Source organism: Myotis yumanensis, unplaced genomic scaffold (genome assembly GCF_028538775.1).
Source record: "Myotis yumanensis isolate MYYU_CA2020_CCGP unplaced genomic scaffold, mMyoYum1.0.hap1 SCAF_9, whole genome shotgun sequence".
Lineage (NCBI taxonomy): Eukaryota > Metazoa > Chordata > Mammalia > Chiroptera > Vespertilionidae > Myotis > Myotis yumanensis.
Window position 1 is genome coordinate 68,843,780 of NW_027223760.1, and position 21,599 is coordinate 68,865,378.

Sequence of the window (21,599 nt, forward strand, 5' to 3'; positions counted from 1 at the left end):
GCAGGACATATTCAAGTTGAGCAACAGAGGTAGCCAGCTAGTAAAAGAGAAAGAAACACAGACACAGAGATAAAGGACATAGTTTAAAAGACAAAGTAGGACAGACAGGCAGAAGGGACTTTCTGAAATATCCTGAGTTAGTGCATCCCAGGTTCCTTACAGCTTTATTTGGGTCCCATTTCCATAAGAAATACTGACCTTGTATTCTACAAGTTTTCCAGTTGCAGCCTAAAAACTGTTTGGTTTTGTTTGTGTGAGTTAGCATAAAGGAGTCTCTATTTCCTGCAATGAAAGTGAACCTAACAAACAAACAAATAAATAAAATTTTGAAAGAGAAACTAAATACAAAATATACCATAGTAGCTGTGGCAGAATCCTGGCCGAACAGCATGCCTACTGAATCTTTTGATTCTATTGCAGTCTTACAAAGCTTATATGACTGACTACAAATTAATCTAGACGGTTACACCGACTTCTGCAGAAGGGATCACTGTAGGAATACCTAATCACTGAATTTGCTCCATGGTTCCCATGGCCTGAAAACAATCTCAATTAAACAGTTCTTAATGCAGCATTAACCTTGCTGATCTCGAGTGTTTATTTTTCCCTTTGCATAGTATATGTTATTCTTTCATCAGTGTGACCTTAATCATCTGTAAATTTGTCAGGTATTGTTAAATAAAGTGTTCTAAGTAACCCAGGACCTAAGAGCTCCAAACTACATGCTTGTCTGATTAAGCAAATAGTCAAAAACTGGTAATTTTTTTTTCCATTTATTAGCTTTATTTTAAAAAGAAGCAATTGATTTTTGAAACTTAACTCCAAGTCCAAATAGCTCACTTTTCACAGTGAAAGATTATTCTCAAATTTTCATTATCTAAGTGTACATATATTCTAGTTTATAATCTTTCAAAGTTTATTTTCTGACTTGTCTTTTTATGAGTGAAGAAAAATATGTGTTTTTTTAATTACCATTCTAGCTGCTCAGGAAAAATGTCATTAGATCTTTCTTTGCTGCTCAGGAAAAATGTCATAAAAGGGAATACACACAAACACCCTTGTGCATGCACATGCAGGTGAATACGTATATATACACACATACATGTTCATATATACGAATATACATACATATAAATGCACATGCATCTACACTAATAAAAGGGTAATATGCTAATTAGACTGGATAGACCAGACATTTTCTGTTTGTCCGGTCTTCCTTCTGGACAAAGCCACAGTGACGGGGGCCAAGGAAGAGGCTGTTAGGGATGATCAGGCCGGCAGGGGAAGGCAGTTAGGGGAGATCAGGCCAGCAGGGGAGAGCAGTTAGGGCGATCAGGCTGGCAGGGGAGAGCAGTTAGGGCGATCAGGCCAGCAAGGGAGGGCAGTTGCAGTGGTTCTCAACCTCTGGCCCTTTAAATACAGTTCCTCATGTTGTGACCCAACTATAAAATTATTTTCGTTGCTACTTCATAAATGTAATGTTGCTACTGTTATGAATTGTAATGTAAATATCTGAGTGATTAGGGGGATCAGGCCAGCAGGCAGGTTAGCGGTTAGGAGCCAGTGGTCCTGGATTGCGAAAGGGATGTTTGACTGCTGGTTTAGAAATCGGGCTTAAACTGGCAGTCGGACATCCCCCCGAGGGGTCCCGGATTGGAGAGGGTGCGGGCCAGGCTGAGGGATACCTCCCATGCACGAATTTCGTGCACCAGACCTCTAGTATATAATAAATACACACACCTATTAAAATATTGGCTATAGATTTTTATACCCATTCAACCACATTTACAAATGAAGTAATGTATGTATGTGTTACTGATTTCTTGAAACATTCATCTATCAATCCCTTGCAAATATTTAAAATGAAATAAATGGCAGCCCTTTGGAACAGATGGTTGGAATTATAGTGTATCATTTTGTCTCAAAATTTGAGTTAAGGACCACTAATAGTTTATTTTAAAGTACAAGTATTTATAACATATAATTTGAGGAGGCACAAATTAACAGTTCATTTTGGAAATATGAAACAAGCAGGCAAACAAGCACAATATATTGATATATTAAAAAAGAAAATACATTCTCTCTAAATTCTGATGAATACTTCATGATGGCAAGGGGAAAAGGTAAGTACATGTTGGCAGAATCTTTGGTGCTGTAAATCTGCAAAGATAAAGAAACAATGAAATCTGTACTTCCAGAATACAATGCTTAGAATTAGTAATTTACTCAAAAAAGAGCCAAATATAAGGAATACATGAAGAAATAGTTGATATTAAAAAAGATAATTTTAAAAATTGGACTGTTAAATGCTTCCATGTAGCAATGCCATTGAGATGTAAGACTAGTATCCATAAAATTAGCCATATTAGGCTTTTATTCTATATTGAATATGATATTTTGTATTGCATTCATGAAATTATATTAAACTTATTTAAATATGAATCTGTATATTCAGCCATATTAATAACTAATATCCATAATATTGATTGCTGTGTTCTATATATTCTTTTACTTAAGTAAAAGGCACTTCACTGCTTGTAAAAGGCACCCAATAAGTATTTGTCAAATGGATTCTTCATTTTCATAGCCAGATTCTCCAGTAGCTTGAAGGATTTAGTGAAAACCATCTGGAAAATTATTCTACTTAATCTTAATTAAGTGTTATTTATGCTGTGTTAAACACAGTGTCTAAATTGATATCTAAGTTGGGTAAAATTGCTGGAACCAGAGTACAGGCATTTTAAATTCTGAGCTGTTGTTAGGGTAAAATGATTTAGTAGATGGAAACTCATCAGTACCTGAACCATGGTAAATACCCAGCAAAGGTTTGTTCTCATTATCGTTTTGAAAGGAAAGTGTCATAAGGTACTCCACAATTTGGTGTTTTGATTTTATTAAGATATAACTAATCTAAGAATTATTAAACAAAGTCATAATCTAGACTTTTTTAAAAAAAAAAAAGAAAACACTAGAAAAATTTCTTCAGTATTTAAGCTAAGCTCCAATGATAGAAACCATAGAGGAAAACAATGAAAAACTTACCAAACTTCTATATGTTAAAAGAAATGTTCAGAAAAATTAAAACTTAAACAAACTTTTAACATATATGCAACCTATGTGGTAAAGAATTAGTATCCTTAATAAGTAGAGAGCTCTTATGAATTAATAAAAATTAATGAGAAATGCACAAAAGAAAAAAACAATTGTCCAAAGATGGACAAATGAATAATGTTCAAACTAACTAGAAATCCAAGAAAGGTAATTTAAAACAGCTATGAGCTGCCATTTTAAAAAATAATTTGATTGATTTTCAAAATAATGATACATAATCCTTTATCTGCATATCTAGAATTCAAAAGCAGGAAAAACTGTTTTTTGTAACTTATTTGGCAGCAAAACAGAACCTAATCTGGACACAATGGCAACAAACCAGTGCAAACTGATATGAAGTAGTCATTTATGCCTCCTAGTGTGAATCATGTAATTTTGGCTGTACAAATACTCGTTTTGATTATAAAGTGTTTCCCAGACTCTGCTTGGAGTGCTATAAATTAGAAATCATTTGCATCATGTTAACTTTCTAAAATTGGAGAAATACTGAATTCCAAAACCTATCTCTGTCCCTAAAAGTTTTGGATGGGGAATTACGTACCTGTGTTTAATTTGATGGCACAGAGAAACAAAGTCACTCAGTGAGATGATAAATTGGTTCTCTTTTGTGAGTGCGAAGGTAGTAATCTGGCTGTATATCAAAAGCCATGAAAGAGTACAGGCCCTTTAATCCAGATCCCACCTCTGGGAATTTATCATTGCTAAATTACTAGGAAAGTGATGACAGATTGAATGTAATAGGTAAAGACTGGAAAGTCCCATTGTTCAATAATAGAAGGCTGCTGGATTACGAAGACTCTGGCCATACCACAGACTATGAGACTGCCACTTTAAAAGGGATATTGTTAAGTAACACTTATTTATGTTGAAAGATGCCCTTGACAGTTTGTTAAATAGAAATAGGCTATAAAAATAATATGTACTCTATGATTTACTTTCTTAAAAATAGTATTTGCATGTATAAAGAATATTCACCAAAATATTAATGGTGGTTATCTCTGGATGAAGGGATTGCAAGTGATTCTAGTTTTTTTTATAACTATACTTTGCAGTCAACATGTATTACTACATAATAACTTTTAAATTTATTTTATTACTATTAAATTTAATTACTACTATAATTACAACTTTTAAATCTCATTTAAAGATATTATTTAAATCATGCCAATATATCTTACTTAAATTTCAAATTCTATATACATAAAATTAATATCTATCTAGAAAAATATAATATTTAGAAATTAATTATTATAAAGGCTCCGTGTATCATGAAGCAAAGCCTGGTTTTCAAAGAGCCTGCTTTTGCCTATAGTAGCATTTAGGGCATTGTTGCTATTTTAAATATATGTGAATTAAAATTACCCATGGAGAATTGGAAATATGAACCATATTGTCAAGGGAAATGTGTGTAGAATTTTAGACTTTATGAAAATATGCCCAAAAGTATATTGGCAGTACTCAAAATCTGACCCATGTGGAGAGAACAGCAAGCTAACCATCTTGTCTAGTGGGATATCAATTGAGAATTTATAATGTCTGTGTTACATTCACCAGAAAAAATATTTGCTATCTTCAGAAATATATTTTCAAAATATGATCTTTATTCTGAAACTATCCTTTTAACAATACACATAAATAAGAAAGCCGTATGCCCTTTCAGGAAAGCAGTGTGCCTTCTGTATTGCCTCAGTGGTGATAGCATGAGGACGTGCCATCCTACTGCTTGGCGTGGGATAAACAGCTAGACGCAGCAGTACATCTGCAGAGAAGAGAGCTCTGTGTTTTAACTGCCAATTTTCAAGTCGGTGCTTCTAATAGTTCCTACGATATGTGTCTGAAATTTGGTGCTGACTCTGAATGCTTTATTCCACTTTGGTAGATTATTTCTGCATTTCATGAACAGTTAAATTATATTACTTTTTTATTAGAAATTGTGATGTATGTTACTTATTTACTAAAAGAAATAACTTTTTATTTTTCAGAGCTTCCATATGGCTGGGAAAAAATCGATGACCCCATATATGGCACTTATTATGTTGAGTAAGTCTCCAAGTATGATATTAACTTGTTATTAATGTGTCGTGAAATTGTGTTAGTATTTCATTTATGGAGCATGTGTGGCTAACAGTCCCTTTATTTCCCTTTCATCTTACTTTGAAGTATCCACAAAGAACCTAGCAGCACTAGCTAGCTATTTCTTGCCTCTTCCAGCTGGCTAATTTGTCATTCCTTTTCTTTGACTCAAGATTTTAAAACACCAATTGGAAAAGTGTGTTTCATCTTGTCCTCTAAATGAGTGATAATTAAAGATATCAAAGTAAATGCCTTTCATTTTGCAATCAAAATGTTGGGAGCTGACCGGAGGTGTAGAAGAGATGTTCTATTAAACCAGATTTCAAAGACAATTAAATGAAGCAGCCATATTTTCCATTCAAAGGAAAAAATAAATTTTAGATATTTTTTCACTTTTAAAATCCCATTTCAAATCAATAGTACTCTTTCTGTAGATTGGATTTCTACATTATTGGAGGTTGCATTGCCTTAATGTATTCTGGCATAATATGAGTTATCCCCTCTATGAATACTTTTATTCAAAATAAAGCCCCTATTTAGGATTAGACTACTTACATTTTTGGGGGGGAGGGGGGAATCAAGTAATATTCATAATTTTCAAAAGTTAAATATGTGACTTATTTTTCCAGAATCCCCCTTTCTGATAGAAAACATTTCTATTATATATTGTGTAATGTTGTTTATGTTATTTGGGTGAATAACAAAGTTTGCATTTTTCTTATGAGATGTATACTTTCCAAGAAGTTCAAAGGTTGGAAAACAAAAGACATTCACATTATTTGTCAAGATCAAACTCTGTTTTCTCTGATCACATTCTGTTTTAAAATAATAATCTAGATTGTCAAGGGTTATAAAATTTTTTTACTGATTTCTGAGAGGAAGGGAGAGGGAGAAAAAGATAGAAACATCAATGATGAGAGAATCATTGATCAGCTGCCCCCTACATGCCCCACCTTGGGGATCAAGCCCAGTACTGGGAATTGAACTGTGACCTCCTAATTCATAAGTCGATGCTCAACCACAGAGCCACGCCGGCTGGGCAAGGGTTATAAATTGATTGCATTATTGCTAAATTGTTTTTGTAACAATATTCAAACAGTTACTGGGTTTTTAATAAGCATCAAGCCCTTCTCTGTGCTAGGGATGTATAGATGAATAAGACCCATGTTCCCCCTGCCCTGGAGCATCTTACTTATCAACACTGGTCTTGAATACTTTGACCCACCATTTTCATTTGGAAAAGCCCCAATTTTGATACCACAGTCAGTCATTTTCAGTCAAAGTGAATTTACCTCACTTTGCCACACCTTCTAACATAGTATCTAATATCATGTGGATGCTCAATAGATGAAAAAAGTAAGATTAAATACGTGAAACTATCTTTAATTGCAAAAATAAAGGGAAATCACTTTTAAAGTGTTTAAGACCCCTAAGTCCCACTACATTGCTAACCAATTACAGTATACAAATATTTTAATAATAATGTATCTGCAGTTTCTGGGTGCATTTATCAGCATTAAATGTTTCCAATAAATGCTAGCTTGTCTCAATTCACTGAAGCAGACTGTACTGTGCCAAAGCTTATTACATCTGAAATCCAAGACAGTTTCATATGAGGAAAGGGAACTGAGATAGCTGACATGCCAGGTCTCATCTTTAATACACTTCCTTGCAAAATTCAGAGAATAAGAATGTTTTCCTTAATCGAGATATTGGCAAATTCCATAAAAAGCCAGATAGCAAATATTTGGGGGAGAGGGTGGGGGACATATGGCCTCTGTCACAATTACTCAATTCAACCATTGTAGCCTGAAAGCAACCATAGATGTCACTTAAATTAATGGGCATAGCGATGTTTTAGTAAAACTTTATTTATAAAAACAATCAGCTGGCTGAATTTGACCTGCAGAGCATAGTTTTCTGACCCTTGCCTTATTCTAATTTTTCAGTTTTTCCATGTCTACCTCAACTCCTTTTGAGCTGGCATCCAAAGTGGGAAACAATATTTAACTCAAACCTCTCTTCTCTGCTCTAATTATCTGTCATAGAAGTGAGACATCCGTATATCAGAAAACAAGGCTTCCTACTTTCTTGATCATTGAGGTGTGTGTTCTTCAAGTAAAGATATGCTGCTGGTTTGTAGTTACTTATTGAATTGGACATCGACTATAACTCTAAAAGAAAATTGTCCTCATTATCATTATACTTCAAATGGTTATCCTTTTGTTTGTTTTTGCTTAAATCATATCTCTCTCTACATTTCTCCACTTCATCTTTTGGGTATCACCACCATAATTAGGAAATTATTTATATTTTAATCAGTCATGTCCTATGTTAGATCAGACTGGCATTTAACAGTTTCAGATTCCAAATAATAGCTGAGATCATCATACAGGTGAGTCTAATAGTTAATGTCCCTCAAATTACATCCAGTTCTATTACTATCAATACCAGTGTGGGCATTATCAGGCCAAGCAGAAAATTGAGATCAATCATTCATGCAAATGTAAAGGTAATTTTAAGTAGGATTATATCCCAATATTTCTTAAAGACATCTTTTGGAAAAAATTAATCAGAATATTTAAAATACCTCAATTTATTTTATATAATACTAGAGGCCCGGTGCACAAAAATTTGTGCACTGGGGGGGGAGGGGGGGGGGGGCGGTCCCTCAGCCTGGCCTGTACCCTCTCGCAGTCTGGGATCCCTCGGGAGATAATGAACTGCTGGCTTAGGCCTGCTCCCGGGTGGCAGAGGGCAGGCACAATCCCTAGGTGCAGCCCCTGGTCAGGCTCAGAGCAGGGCCGATTGGGAAGTTTGGGGCGCTGCCCCCTGTCATGCACAGAGCAGGGTGGATCGGGAGGTTGCGATGCCACCCTCAGTCATGCTCAGGGTAGGGCCAATTGGGGGGTTGGGGCACCGCCCCCTGTCACACTCAAGGCAGGGTCGATGGGGAGGTTGCGGCGCCACCCCCTGTCACACACAGAGCAGGGCCCATCAAGGGGTTGGGGAGCTCCCCCCTGTCATGCACAGAGTAGGGCCGATAGGGGAGTTGGGGCATCGCCCCCTGTCACACACAGAGCAGGGCGGATCAGGGGGTTGGGGTGCCGCCCTCTATCACCCACAGAGCAGGGCCAATCAGGGGGTTGGGGCGCTGCCACTCTCACACTCAGGGCAGGGCCGATGGGGAGGTTATGGCTCTACCCCGTCACACACAGAGCAGGGCCCATGGGGGTGGGGGGGGTTGGGGCGCCACACCCTGTCACACACAGACCCGCAGGGTGATCAGGGGGTTGGGGAGCTCCCCCCTATCAGGCACAGAGCAGGGCTGATCAGGGGGTTGGGGCGCCTTCCCCTGTCACGAACAGAGCTGCAGGGCGATCAGGGGGTTTGGGCACTGCCCCCCTGTCACGCTGATCCCAGTGCCGGGAGGCCTCGCGGCTCCGCAGAGGCCTGGTGCATGGGTAGGGGCTGGCTGGTTTGCCCTGAAGGGTGTCCTGGATCAGGGTGGGGGTCCCCACTGGGGTGCCTGGCCAGCCTGGATGAGGGGATGATGGCTGTTTGCAGCTGGTCTAATACCCTTCAGGGTGGGGGTCCCCACTGGGGTGCCTGGCCAGTCTGGGTGAGGGGCTGAGGGCTGTTTTCAGGCTGGCGGGTGACTGAAGCTCCCAACCGCTCCTTTTTTTCTTTTTCTTTTTTTTATTCTGGGCCAAGGCCTCTGCTGCTGAAAGCAGGTATCCGGTTTGTTTGGGTTCTATAATCGAAACACTGTATCATCTCCAGCTCTGAGATCCCTGCTGGCTGAAAGCTGGTTTCTGGGGTTTTGTTTAGCTTCTATATTTGTTACAATGTTTCAAACTGCCAGCTCAGAGGCCGGCAAGGCAGGCGGGGAATGTTGGAGTCCTCCTTCACTGAAGCAAGCAAGCCTTCTGTTCACTTCAGCTGCCTGGCTGCCGGCTGCCATCTTGGCTGGCAGTTAATTTGCATATCGCCCTGATTAGCCAATGGGAAGGGTAGCGGTCGTACGCTAATTACCATGTTTCTCTTTTACTAGATAGGATTACTTGAAATGAGAGATATTTTACACCACAACAAAGATACTTGTTCATTTGAATTGGACTATGCCAGTCTACATGGCTTATTTTAATTGTTCAAAAAATGTGAATCTCATCTCTAAGACAGTTATTTTCAAAAGGTATATTGGTTCTGAATAATAGTTTTGTTTGTGAAATCTACATGAATAGATATGTGAATATTGTAGTTATCCCTTTCGGTCCATAGAGTATTTTTGTTGGAAAAAGTCTAATTTCTTTTTTTAAAATATATTTTATTGATTTTTTATAGAGAGGAAGGGAGAGGGATAGAGAGTTAGAAACATTGATGAGAGAGAAACATCGATCAGCTGCCTCCTGCACGTCCCCTACTGGGGATGTGCCCGCAACCAAGGTACATGCCCTTGACCGGAATCGAACCTGGGATCCTTCAGTCCGCAGGCCGACGCTCTATCCACTGAGCCAAACTGGTTAGGGCAAAAGTCTAATTTCTTATAGTTAACTTATAAAGAAAAAAACAGTAACTGTCTAGTTTAAGTTGCTGTATCAAGTTTATAGTGTAGATATCATAAATATAAAATATAATATGCCTAGATTAAGACCGTTTATAATTCAAGTGATAACATTAAATTCAATACCTTAAATAACCATACATTTTCATTTGAAACTTTAATATTTAGTTAATGTTAGCCCTGTGGTTTTGCTCAGTGGTTAGAGCATCAGACCTCGGACTGAAGGGTCCTGGGTTTGATTCCGGTCAAGGGTACGCCTGCTCAGGTGTGTGCAGGAGGCAACCAATCTATGTGTCTCTCTCATATCGATGTTTGTCCCTGTCTCTCCCTCTGCCTTCCGCTCTCTCTAAAAATCAATGGAAAAATATCCTCGAGTGAGGATTTAAAAATATATATATTTAGTTATAATGTTTATAAACCAAGGTTGTCTTTATGATAAACCTATAATCAAGAAAATGTTGATTCCCTAATACTGTTGATGATGGATGATGTATTCTCTGGAGAACTATCATTTTTGATGTTTAATTATACCCCCATTTATGCAATTGAATGTGCTACTTACAAAATATGTAAAACATTTCACCTCCCATTCAGTGACAAAAAGCCTGTGCAACGACATTAGGAGTCCAGCTTTGAGGTCAGTCACTCTCTTCAATGGACTGACAACGAGGAGCAGAAGCTGCAGAGTGGGCTCTTTGTCACCGGCAGGGCATGCCAGGTTGAAATCTGTCTGTGCCTCTGGCGCAGTTGCATGGACACTTGTTTTCCTGTCAGCCACAGCCAGGCAGATAGGAATTCCAGCAATCAATAGCAGGAAAGTGTTTATACAACTTGAAACTGAAGAACCTAGATTGAATAGCTCTCAACCACTATTACTGACTTTACCTTTCTGAGCCATAATTCTGTCCTGGGCAAAGTCAATGTTAAAGTTGCAGGTTTAATATATTTAAAAGTCAGAAAAGTTATCCTCTTCATCATAGCACCCAAATAGTTAACATTTACTGTATACCAAGTATGTGCCAGGACCTGGGCTGGTGCTCAAGTATCTTTACCACAGTTATTTATAATCCTTTCTCTAGTGATGGGAGGTAAATTGTCCTAAGTGTACAGTGGTCAAACTGGCTGAAGAAGTTAAGGAACTCAGCCAGCATCACACAGTACAGATAGGAATGGTCTTAGTTTGCACCTGGGCAGTCTGACTGTAGAGCCCAGATTCCAACCTCTGCTCAAAATGCCTCCCACAAATTGAGTGTTCATAATCCATCATGGTCCAAACAAGCCTCAGGCTCATTACTGGAGAAGAATGAGGGGTCATTGGGGAAAGTCTCCACTCTGGCTCCCATCTAATACGTGTCTCAGCAGGATGTCCAGCAATGGGCAGTCGTGCTGTGCACAGCCTGTGAGACCAGCTTCTGACCCAAGCATTCTGAGCCGTCAGCTCCGCTGCCCACTACTTCCGAGGGCTCTGGACAGCTTGGCCACTGGGAGCAGGATTTGCAAGATTTGAGCAAGGTGGAGGCCATCATGTGGACCTTAACATAAGAATATCAACACTCATTTGGATCAGTAGAGGCATCCGCACAGCTCTGTGTGTTAGAGAACAATGGGCCCTACTCATCTATTCCATTTACATCTTCTCTTATTTCATCTACAGACAGAGCAGACGGACCAAGTTTCTACTCCATGTATCAGCAAAGAGACGTTAGCCCAATTTTTCCTGACTGACACCAAATCCATGATAGTACAGCACTTAGCAACATCTTAAAATGTCCTCAGTTGCTAACCAGAAATGTAACTGTCACTGCTCATACAGAAAGGGAAAGTGTTTTAATGAAAAAAAAAACCCTGCAGAATGTAGCGTTGAACAGCTGTGACTTTTGTACAAAAGTGGTTTCCCCTCCCCTTTTGTGAAATTATGTCTGCTGGGTACATTTGGGTTTCAACGGCAGCTACACAATTTGCTTAACTAGCTGGTCCCAAAGATACAATTTCCTGGAACAGCTTTCATGCAATGCTGCCTCCTCTGGCACAGACGGAGAGGCAAACCGTGTCACCACAGTTAAAACGATAGTGGAGACTGGCAGATGTGGTTTTCATGTAAAAGTTTTACAGGTTTTTCGTGTGATGTCACACATCTGCTACTATAAAACACTATTTGTGTGCAATTCCAGCAGGTCTGAAAAACACTGCAAACTATCTTCAATGTAGCATTAAATGTAAAAGGAAAATCATATCCACTTCATGATTAATAGTAAGTATTCGTCATGAGGTAGCAAGTTGGAAAGTGGTTAGAGAGGATTTTAACTCAATATCGTGTCTTAAGAATGTTTCTCTTCCTCATGCCTTTGAGAGATTTTCTAAATTTTCCAAGAAAAAAAACCTTTCTAACTTTATAATTTTTAAAGTCACAACTGTAAAACATTTCCACTTAGAAATAAACAGAAAAGGATAGCCTTTTAATTTTTCGGTTGTTCTTAGAGAGTTTTTTCTATACTGAAAATTAATTTTTCAAATTTTTAGTTTTTCTTTTCAACCTTCAAAGACTAGCAAACTTTTTTTGATGCTATTTAAACTAGAGGCTTGGTGCACAAAATTCGTGCACAGGTAGGGTCCCTAGGCCTCCCCGCCTCCCTGCCTCCTCCTTCCCTCGCTCCCTCAGTGCCCTGCCACGGCTGCTGGTTGCCCGCCATATTCCACGCCACCCCCTGGTGGTCAACACATGTCATAGCGAGTGATCGAACCTCCAGTCTCCCAGTCGAACTCCCAAGGGGACAATTTGCATATTAGGCTTTTATATATATAGGTTATTTAACAAAGAATTTCTCCCCTGCCCCAATTTCCTCCCCACAAGTTTATGTAATAGAAGATGCTAAACTGAAGTGGCATTGTTGGTGAAGTTGCTCAGTGACTTTCTGTGCTAAGGTGAGCTCTAAATTCCGTAAACAGCATTTGGTTGTATCAGTTATTATTACTTAGCGTCCAAGAGTATGGGCTGCAGTTTCGTTGTATGTCAGCCCCACAGGTTCCCAGCTGTGAGATTCAGAGCAGACAGGTTACTGAGAAGGAGAGGGAAGGCGAGAGGTAAGGGATATTATGTGCCAAGTAGTATTCTAAATGCTTAACATATACTAGCTCATTTAACCCTCACATTAAAACCTATGAAGTTTGTATTATTATCACCATTTTATAGATAAGGAAACTGAGGTATGGAAATTTTTACAAGTTCTAAATGATGGAGGTAGAATTTGGACCTAGACAGTCTCATTCCACAGGTGGTGTTTAGCACTTTACTCAGGTATGTAGTTAGTACTCCAATAAATGCCAGTTATTTTTTCTTGTTTGTCCCAGTGACATGGATAAGACCTTTCCTTGTGGCATTACTGCTTTTCCAGTTCTTTCATGATTACAGCAACCCCACCAAATGAACAATTCTAAGAAAAATATTTGACTTGTAGGAAACATTTACTTACTGTCATGTTCAGAGTGTACCATGTTGAATAAAGAATAATGTTTCTTTAGAATTAGTGATAATTGCATAAGCCCAGTGCAAGAGATAAAGCAAGGACTGCAGAGGGTCTTGTCTCTGTGTCTACCACAGAGGGGAGGTTTCAGGGTAATTCCTAAGGAAGTTATTTTTGTCATAATTATCTATCCTATGTATCATCTAATGCACCTGGGGATTTGTGATGACAGTAGCAGGAATGGTAATATTGGAGGCACTATTTCACTTGCACTGTGCTTTCCCATCCAGCATCCCAATTGGCAATCATGGACAGTGAGTAAGGATGAAGCTGTCTAATGCCAGATATAGCTAAGAAGGACCTTTCAATAAAGTAGCTATGTTTTTATATTAATACTAGAGGCCTGGTGCACAAATTCATGCATGGGTGGGGTCCCTCGACCTGGCTGGCAATTGAGGCCTATCGAGGGGAGGGGCCCTGGGAGGTTAGCTGGCCAGCAGGGAGTGGCCATGGGCAGTTGGCCGGCTGGCCTCACCTCCAATCGGGGTGGGAGGGCCAAATTAGGGGTGGTGCTGGCTGGGAGAGGGGCCACAGGTGGTTGCAGGGGCACCGATCAGGGCCCAGATTGGGTCAGTTGGCCACCACAGTGTGCATCATAGCAACCGGTCATTCTGGTCATCCCGTTCATTCCAGTCACTCCGTTGTTCGGTCACTGGCCTTTTATATATATAGATAACATGTTTATACTTTACAAAGTATTTTCTCATATCTATTAAACAAGCACAACTCAATTAACTTCACAGTCGAACAAAAGGAGCATGTCAAAATAATATAGGTGCTCTTATCTCTAACTGAATGACAATTAGCTCTTTCTTACTGATTCATTAGATTTACATTTTACTCTCCTTACAGCTGACCCAGGCCAGTTTCAGTTTGTAACATCATTCATTGCAAATAAGCAGTCAGGCTTCATAAGTGACAGCTCTCCTGGCTCCTCACACATGCTCTTTATACTACACTAGAAGCCCAGTGCACAAAATTCGTGCACTCGGGGGGCGGGGGTCCCTCAGCCGGGCCTGCGCCCTCTCACAGTCTGGGAGCCCTCAAGGGATGTCTGACTGATGGCTTAGGCCCGCTTCCTGTCAGTCAGATATCCTTAGCGCTGCCACAGAGGCAGGAGAGGCTCCCACCACCACTGCTGCACCTGCCAGCCGTGAGCTGTGAGCCGTGAGCCCGGCTACTGGCTGAGCAGCGCTCTCCCTGTGGGAATACACTGATCACCAGGGGGCAACTCCTGCCTTGAGCATCTGCCCTCTGGTGGTCAGTGCACATCATAGCAACCGGTCATTCCGTGGGTTGGTCGATTTGCATATTAGACTTTTATGCCTGCAGGATCAGGCCAAAACCATCTCTCCAACATCCCCCGCGGGATCCCAGATTGTGAGAGGGCACAGGCCAGGCCAAGGGACCCCACCAGTATATGATCAGGGCCAGGGAGGGATGCAGGAGGTTGGCCAGCCAGGGAGGGACCGCAGGAGGGCTCCAGGGCTTGCCTGGCCCATCTCCCTCAGTCCCAATTGGCCAGACCCCAGCAGCAAGCTAACCTACCGGTTGAAGTGGTTTAATTGCAGGTGGACTTTACAAATAAAAGTGAGGTATTCATCTTGACATCAGAGTTACATAGTTAAGAAAACAAACAAATACACTAATTTTTACAATTCTACTAAATCTGTTTCTTTGTCTAGAAATTAGTAATAAAAGACAAGGGAATTATTACTCTAGCTGCTAGATGCTAGAGTCTAGATGCTAGAGTCTAGCATCAACTTTTCTTTGAGAATATATCTGTGAAGAAGGATAATGTAATGTAAACACTGACTTTTTTGGTGTGTTCGTCTTTAAGCATATTGTGTGAATCTAACAAATTAAATCAGGCTCTTCTTTAGGCACTTCTGTGGAGGTTACACACAAACAACACAGCAGCACACCATATAGCACAGTGCAGGGGAACCTAGTGGTAGAGACAGCAAAGCGAGGGATTAAGGAGAGGAGCAGGAATGGTCAGAATTGGGAGCATGGTGCTCTGTGCTCCCAAAGTAGGACCATGCTCCCTCCTTCTCCTCCTTCTTTACTGGGCCATGCAAACGTGAAATGGCCTTGCGAAGGCAGGCAGACAATCTGCACTCCGAGAAGTGTGGCTTACGGTGGTTGCAGACAACCTTTTGAGCTAGATGTGACCTTTGTGGCGGGTATTCTCCCTGCACTGAGAGGACCTAGAGCCCTGTGGGAAGTGCTGTCTCCTGCTGGAGGAGGGGACCCCATCCCATGCAGCTCATTGCTAGGCAACCAAGAGAAAACTATCGCCATCTCTCACTGGACGATTCTGTTTGCCTCTTGCCAAGACAATGTTACATAACAAGCAGATTATTGTTATTATGCTATCATTTCTGAGGTAGCTTATGTATTTTGTTAATTCCCTCTTTGGATTAAACATGCCCTGTTTCTTGTGTGTGAACTACAGATGGTCTCATGTTACCAATCAATATCATCACCTACTTGGGAGTCATATCTTAGACTGAGACTAAGTTCTACAGTTAGCACATAAAAATGAAAATTGCATATAGTCAATTATCCTAACAATCCCTTAAGAACGCATAGTGTTGGAGACTAGCATACTGAAAAAACACAGCCATTTATTTTCCTTTGGTGTTGGGAAAAAAATTCTTTCTGGAATCAAAGTAGTTGGCAGACATTTAGTCTTTTTGATCTTTAGTAGACACCTACCTGGAATCACATTCAGCTCAGAGAAATCTTAATATTGTTGGAGGAATAAGGGAACTGCATCAAAATAAGGAAACAGCAGATTGGTGTCATTCTTCGGGCACCCTACTATTAAAAAAACAGGATGGTCACCTGATCAGGCAAAATGTAATACCCTCCTCCCCCACATGAGAACTATATATATAGTTTCACCTCTTTTTAAATATGCAGATAATGTTCTTCAGAATATTTGTGTCTGTCACAGAACATGATGTTAATAGTTTGTCCTAGCTTGCATCCATGATTTTGAACTTACAGGCTGGTACAAGATTACACTTAGCTTCCCTGGCTTTTATCTGTTAAATGAGTAGTTTGGATTAGGTGATTGATGAGGTCTCTTCTAGTTCAAGGAACATCCACTACACCTTGTGTTAATAAGAATAAATGTGGCTGTTTTCCTGTATTCAGCCTCATTAACTTTCTCATTATGATGGCTGATCAAAGAATACTTAAAATACTTGTTATTTGGCTAAACAATAACATACAGGGGTGAGCAACAGTAGGTTTATAGTTGTGAGTACAAAACAAGAGTTTATTCTTGTATTGTTATTTATTTGTTTATTTATTTATTATTATATAATTACTGTATTGTATTTACTGTAAACCTACCTTTGCCCACCCCTGTCCACTACCATTCTTTTATTTTATTTTAATGATCTGAACAATCCAATCATACACATGTTATGGAAAGGTGGATTATTCTAGTAGAATCTCCTTACAAAGCTATGGAAAAAAATAAAAATGTATTTGGTTCCTATAGACAGGAGACTGATGTTAAGATTATCATTGAAAGGGCAGAAAGATAAAGATAAGCTTATAAACCAAAGGTCAAGGTAAGAACTACTGTATTTTTCACCACTGTCACAGCTGAATATATTTGAAGGGATATTGCTTTCCCATTTTTTCTGTAATACAAAGTCACATTATTTATTACTAGTATTTAACAAATTTCATATTTATCTAGGTGAAATTACATTATAATAGACTCAGCTAATTATATAGTAAAAATGGATGAATCACAAAAATTTTATCAAATTTCACATATTAAAATTCAATATAGCTAAGTAAGATGAACTTTAAAATTGTCAAGAGAAAATATTCTGTTCTATGGCTGAGAAGGTTGACTGGATTTACTGCAGGCAAAACCAGTAAAATTAGTTTGGCATTAATTTAGTCTGGAAGAAAGCCACCATTAGAAGTTTGGTTTCTGAAAGGTTATTAAGTACCACTTGTTGAGACTGCCATCATATAAAGGTAGTTCCAGTTTCCATTAAGCACAACACTCATACATGGAGGGTGACCAAGTCCCCTCATGCTATTATTCCGTCACTTTCTTTTGTTTTTATTAGGCATCAAAAACACATGACTATATTTTCAGATATATAAAATGATAGGAATAGTTGTCTTTTTTTCTGTAATATTACTTAGTGATTTAGTTGGGAGCATTGACTTAATATGTAACTATTAGTCAACCCAGAAAAATAATAGCTACCATCTATTAGGCATTTTACATAACTCATTTAATCATCACCATAATGCTTTAGATACTATTATACCTTTTTTGCAGACAGAGAAACTTAAACTTAGAGAAGCCAGGCCATCAAGCTAGTAAGTGGTAGCAATAGAGCTGCAGTCCAGTATAGAAATTAAGAGACTTTATGCTGTCCATATTTAAAATACACTTGACTCCCAGACTCCAAATATAAAAATAATGTTAGTCAACTTACATTTATACAATACTTTATTTACTTTGAAACTTTCACATATTCTATTTGAGTGCTCTTCAAAACAGTCCTCTGACGTGGATGAGCTATTTATAGATGAAGCAGTTGCAGTTCAGAGATATTAGGGGAATTTCACAAAGGCAGTGCCTGGTAGAGTCTTCAGACTGGTAGCGTAAAACCCCAATGCTGGTTTGGTCTCAAAGATGGTAGAGAACGACAACTCGGACTCACTGTAATTGGCTTTGACTTTGGTGAAACCCAAGAGGTACACCTGAGATTGAGAGTACCAAGAGTCAGGTGGCTGCCCTGGCCTCTGTTATTCCTCATGACCTAACCTACCACCTACAGGTGACTTTTATGTGAGTTCCCACCAGCACTTGAGGTTCTGCCATGTTACCACATAAAGAATTTCTTGCTAAGTAAGTACTATGTTTTCATTTCTTTCTGCATCACCAACCCTGAGGAAGACCTAACAAATCCTTTTCAAAGTTTGAGGCAAGACAAGCACGGCTGTGTTATTGAATACCTCCATTCTCACTCATGTAAAACTTTAAGCATATTCATAAATATTAGTGCAGAATCATCTTTTCATTATCATAATTGCCAAAGGCAGGGTGCAGGTTCAACTTCCGGTGTTGGCAAGGACAGAATACAGGAAAATTAGAGTTGGGACAAGCCCTGAGGGAAGCTGAAAGGCAACCCATGGAGGAGACCCTTCTGGCTTGAAAACCATGTTACCCTAAACCAGGCCTCCTATTGCTAGTTCACTTCTCACTTTCTACAAAATGCAAAACATACCCACACACATATATTTCTTCTTGTGAAATGTGATCAGTCCCTATTTCTATATACATAATCATTGGGCTCTTTAAAAAAATCACTTAATCAAAACAGGGTGCTATAATTTTACATTTTTGTTTTCAGAAAATCAGCAGGTAATTTACAATTATGGGAAAGTTTTACAATGAACACTGACTAAAAGAAATTGAGAATCACTTGAAAAATAAGTGTATATTTGTGTCAGAACCACATAAATCAAACTTGTTGGGTTTGGCACTACACAGAGCTAGATTTGATTCCTGCATCTGCCCCTTACTTTGAGGTCTGCAGGAAATTGCTTACCCTTTCTGAGGACCAGAAGAATTATAAGCATGAAGCCTATTTAGCTGAGGTACATAGTACTTGCTCAACAAATATTAATTCTCATCCCTACCATCCACCATTCTCCCTTTATTCTCTCCTCTGACATACTTAAGGCTGACATTCATTCTTCAGTTTTTTTTCCATGAGTTGTGGCATCTATTAAATAGAATTTAAATCTGAGTAGCTATTATGTAACTTTAAAAGTTTGCAAAATGGTACGTTCTTCTGAAATATCCAACATTATGCCTTCCATCTTCTTTATGTACAGATTTAGAATAAAAAACACAAACTTAGCCAATGTGGGGGCCTAAATTCTCCAACCTTGCATATGTATTATGGAAAGGAACAAAAAATTATGTGAAAATACACCCCCATTACAGTTGAATGAAACTATCATCTTGTCCAGCAATTTTCAACCTTTTCCCTCTCATGACACACATAAACTACTTAGTAAATTCTGTGGCATACCAAAAAATATTATTTTTTTCTAATCCGATAAAAATAAGTTTAATTTAAATCCATTCACACTGGACAGCTATTGTTGTGTTGGCAGTTGTCATCTTATTTGACAATCTAAGGGAAAAGAAGTCAGTCAGTGCCCCTGCCTAAATAGTCAGGTATGGAATGTTTCAGACTTTCTTGTGGCACACCCCTATGCCCGCCATGGCACGCCGGTTGAAAATCGCTGTCTGACCCTCAGCCATGGCATGGTGTTAGACAGTGTGTTAATGATGTAAAACTCTAAACAGTACTTATCCCTCAAAAAGCAATCTATTACAGACAGCAATGAAGTAACTTGTTGCCACCTTTATTTCCTCTTGGTGCTGCTGAACTTCCGTTCTCTATTCCCACTACTTCTCTTTTTCCTTTCTTCCCTGGGTCCTTACCTTTTAAGAACAAGAGCCTCCTGCCCGCACTGAGCCCCATGGTCATTTCTTAGTGGCCCGGCATCAAAAGGCTCTGTGTAGATTCTAGGCATCCAGACAGTAGGTCCTTTTCTCTTTAAGACTCATCTAAAGTATTGTTAAATTTTGGTTTTCTAATTCCTCCTGCATTACTTTCTAGCATATAAAAGGAATAGCTATGTATTTTATTTCCTCCTGGTCTGGATGGTAATAAAGACACAGTAGGCAAGAATAAGACTTTCAAAAAACTTGTTCTCACTCTGATTATTGGACTTGGAAGCCTGGGGAGTTTGAGTGTTACACAGAATTGGGTATCATAGAATTGGAATTATTCTCATGTTCTGCTGACTCAGGATCTGCCACAGTCTTGCCCCCAGCCTTGTCCATCTCCCCTCATTAGCTCTCTTTTCCTGTCTCCCTCTTTCCTGGATAATCCCTGACATCGGTGATGTTGTATTCATGATTCCTCACTGTTCTCAATGTCCTTGGTTAATTCTTTGATTCTCTTTGGAGTCAGACTCCAAAGTATTCCTGTATCCGTGGCTATGCATATCGTTATATATGAATGATATGTATGCACATGTATATATCACTTACAGTAGTCATATTTTTGGAGTTCCGTGTTTTATAACTTAGGCTTTATTGTGACTTCACATTTGAATCATTCATAAATAATTTATTAAGAAATAACAGTCCAGTTCAACATAGAATATAGTACAGGTCAGACTATGCTCACCCCTCCTAGCACACTTTAATATCTAGTTCCCTAAAAAATGTGATTCTTCATAGTCATGAAGCACCTCTTATTCAGCCTCTTAGGCCTAGGTAAAAATAGTAATTAGTACATTGTACATAGCCAGTAAATGATGCATGGCATTTATCCAAATGCACATTGGTTAAATCACACATGCTAGTCCTAAGCTTCATATAAGTTCTAACTGTCATAGCATATATTTTATGACAGAATTAAACTGAAAATAGTGAGATTTGGCACCTTCCATGCATACCTTCTCCATCTTTGCATTTATTCAACAAATACTTATTGAACACTGGTTACCCCATGCCTTAAAGAAATTAGTAGAGCCTCTTTGACCACCTTAGAAATATTTTACTTATGGTACAATCTCCACTTGAAAGCTGCTCTCTTTTCTCTCTCACATTGACCCAAAGATCCATTTCTAAACTATCAACTGAAGTCAAGAAGTTGACCAGTGGATATAAAAGGTATTATTCTTGATTATGCACTGAAAGGGTCCCTCTCCAAGAACCCAGGAGAAGCAAGGTGGGGTGAACAGCCTGGACTATGGAGGGAACACAGGTCATGTGAAGGTCAGAGAATAGTCTTCATAACGCTCAGCAGACCTCTCGTGTGTACTGATAGGCCCAGGATGTACATCTGTCCTCCTGTATCTTCCATGCCCACCCACAGTGAAGGAGATAGCAGTCAAACAGAATGCTGACCTGGGACTACCTTTGGCAGCATAGCCGATCAGCTACAAATATTTCCTCCGCTCCAGGCATTTCACATTTCTGAACCTTCTGATTTCATGAGCCCTCTATTCTGAAGCACTAGTACTCCCCAAGGCTGCATACAGAAAATGAGACTTCCACACAAATCTAATCAGGCTAAATCTTATCAGGCCTTAGTCAAGTACCTTTACTTACTTTCTCAGCTTCTATTTCATTTTATTTTTTATTGATTTTTTAAAGAGAGAGGGAGAGAGAAAGATTGATTGGCTGCCTCCTGTGTGCCCCCTACCAAGAATCGAGCCCACAACCTGTGTTGCAGGTACCCAGACCA

At 39.2% G+C, this 21,599-nt stretch overlaps 1 protein-coding gene across 7 annotated transcripts in view; it reads left to right on the forward strand.

The window, feature by feature from the left end:
- MAGI2 (membrane associated guanylate kinase, WW and PDZ domain containing 2) overlaps positions 1 to 21,599 on the forward strand; it is a 1,130,082-nt gene that overhangs the window by 841,241 nt on the left and 267,242 nt on the right. For all 7 annotated transcript variants that reach the window (XM_070424553.1, XM_070424554.1, XM_070424557.1 and 4 more), the window contains one exon: positions 5,094 to 5,151. In XM_070424553.1, the coding sequence (XP_070280654.1) occupies positions 5,094 to 5,151 (58 nt within the window). The remainder of the gene's footprint in view (positions 1 to 5,093; positions 5,152 to 21,599) is intronic.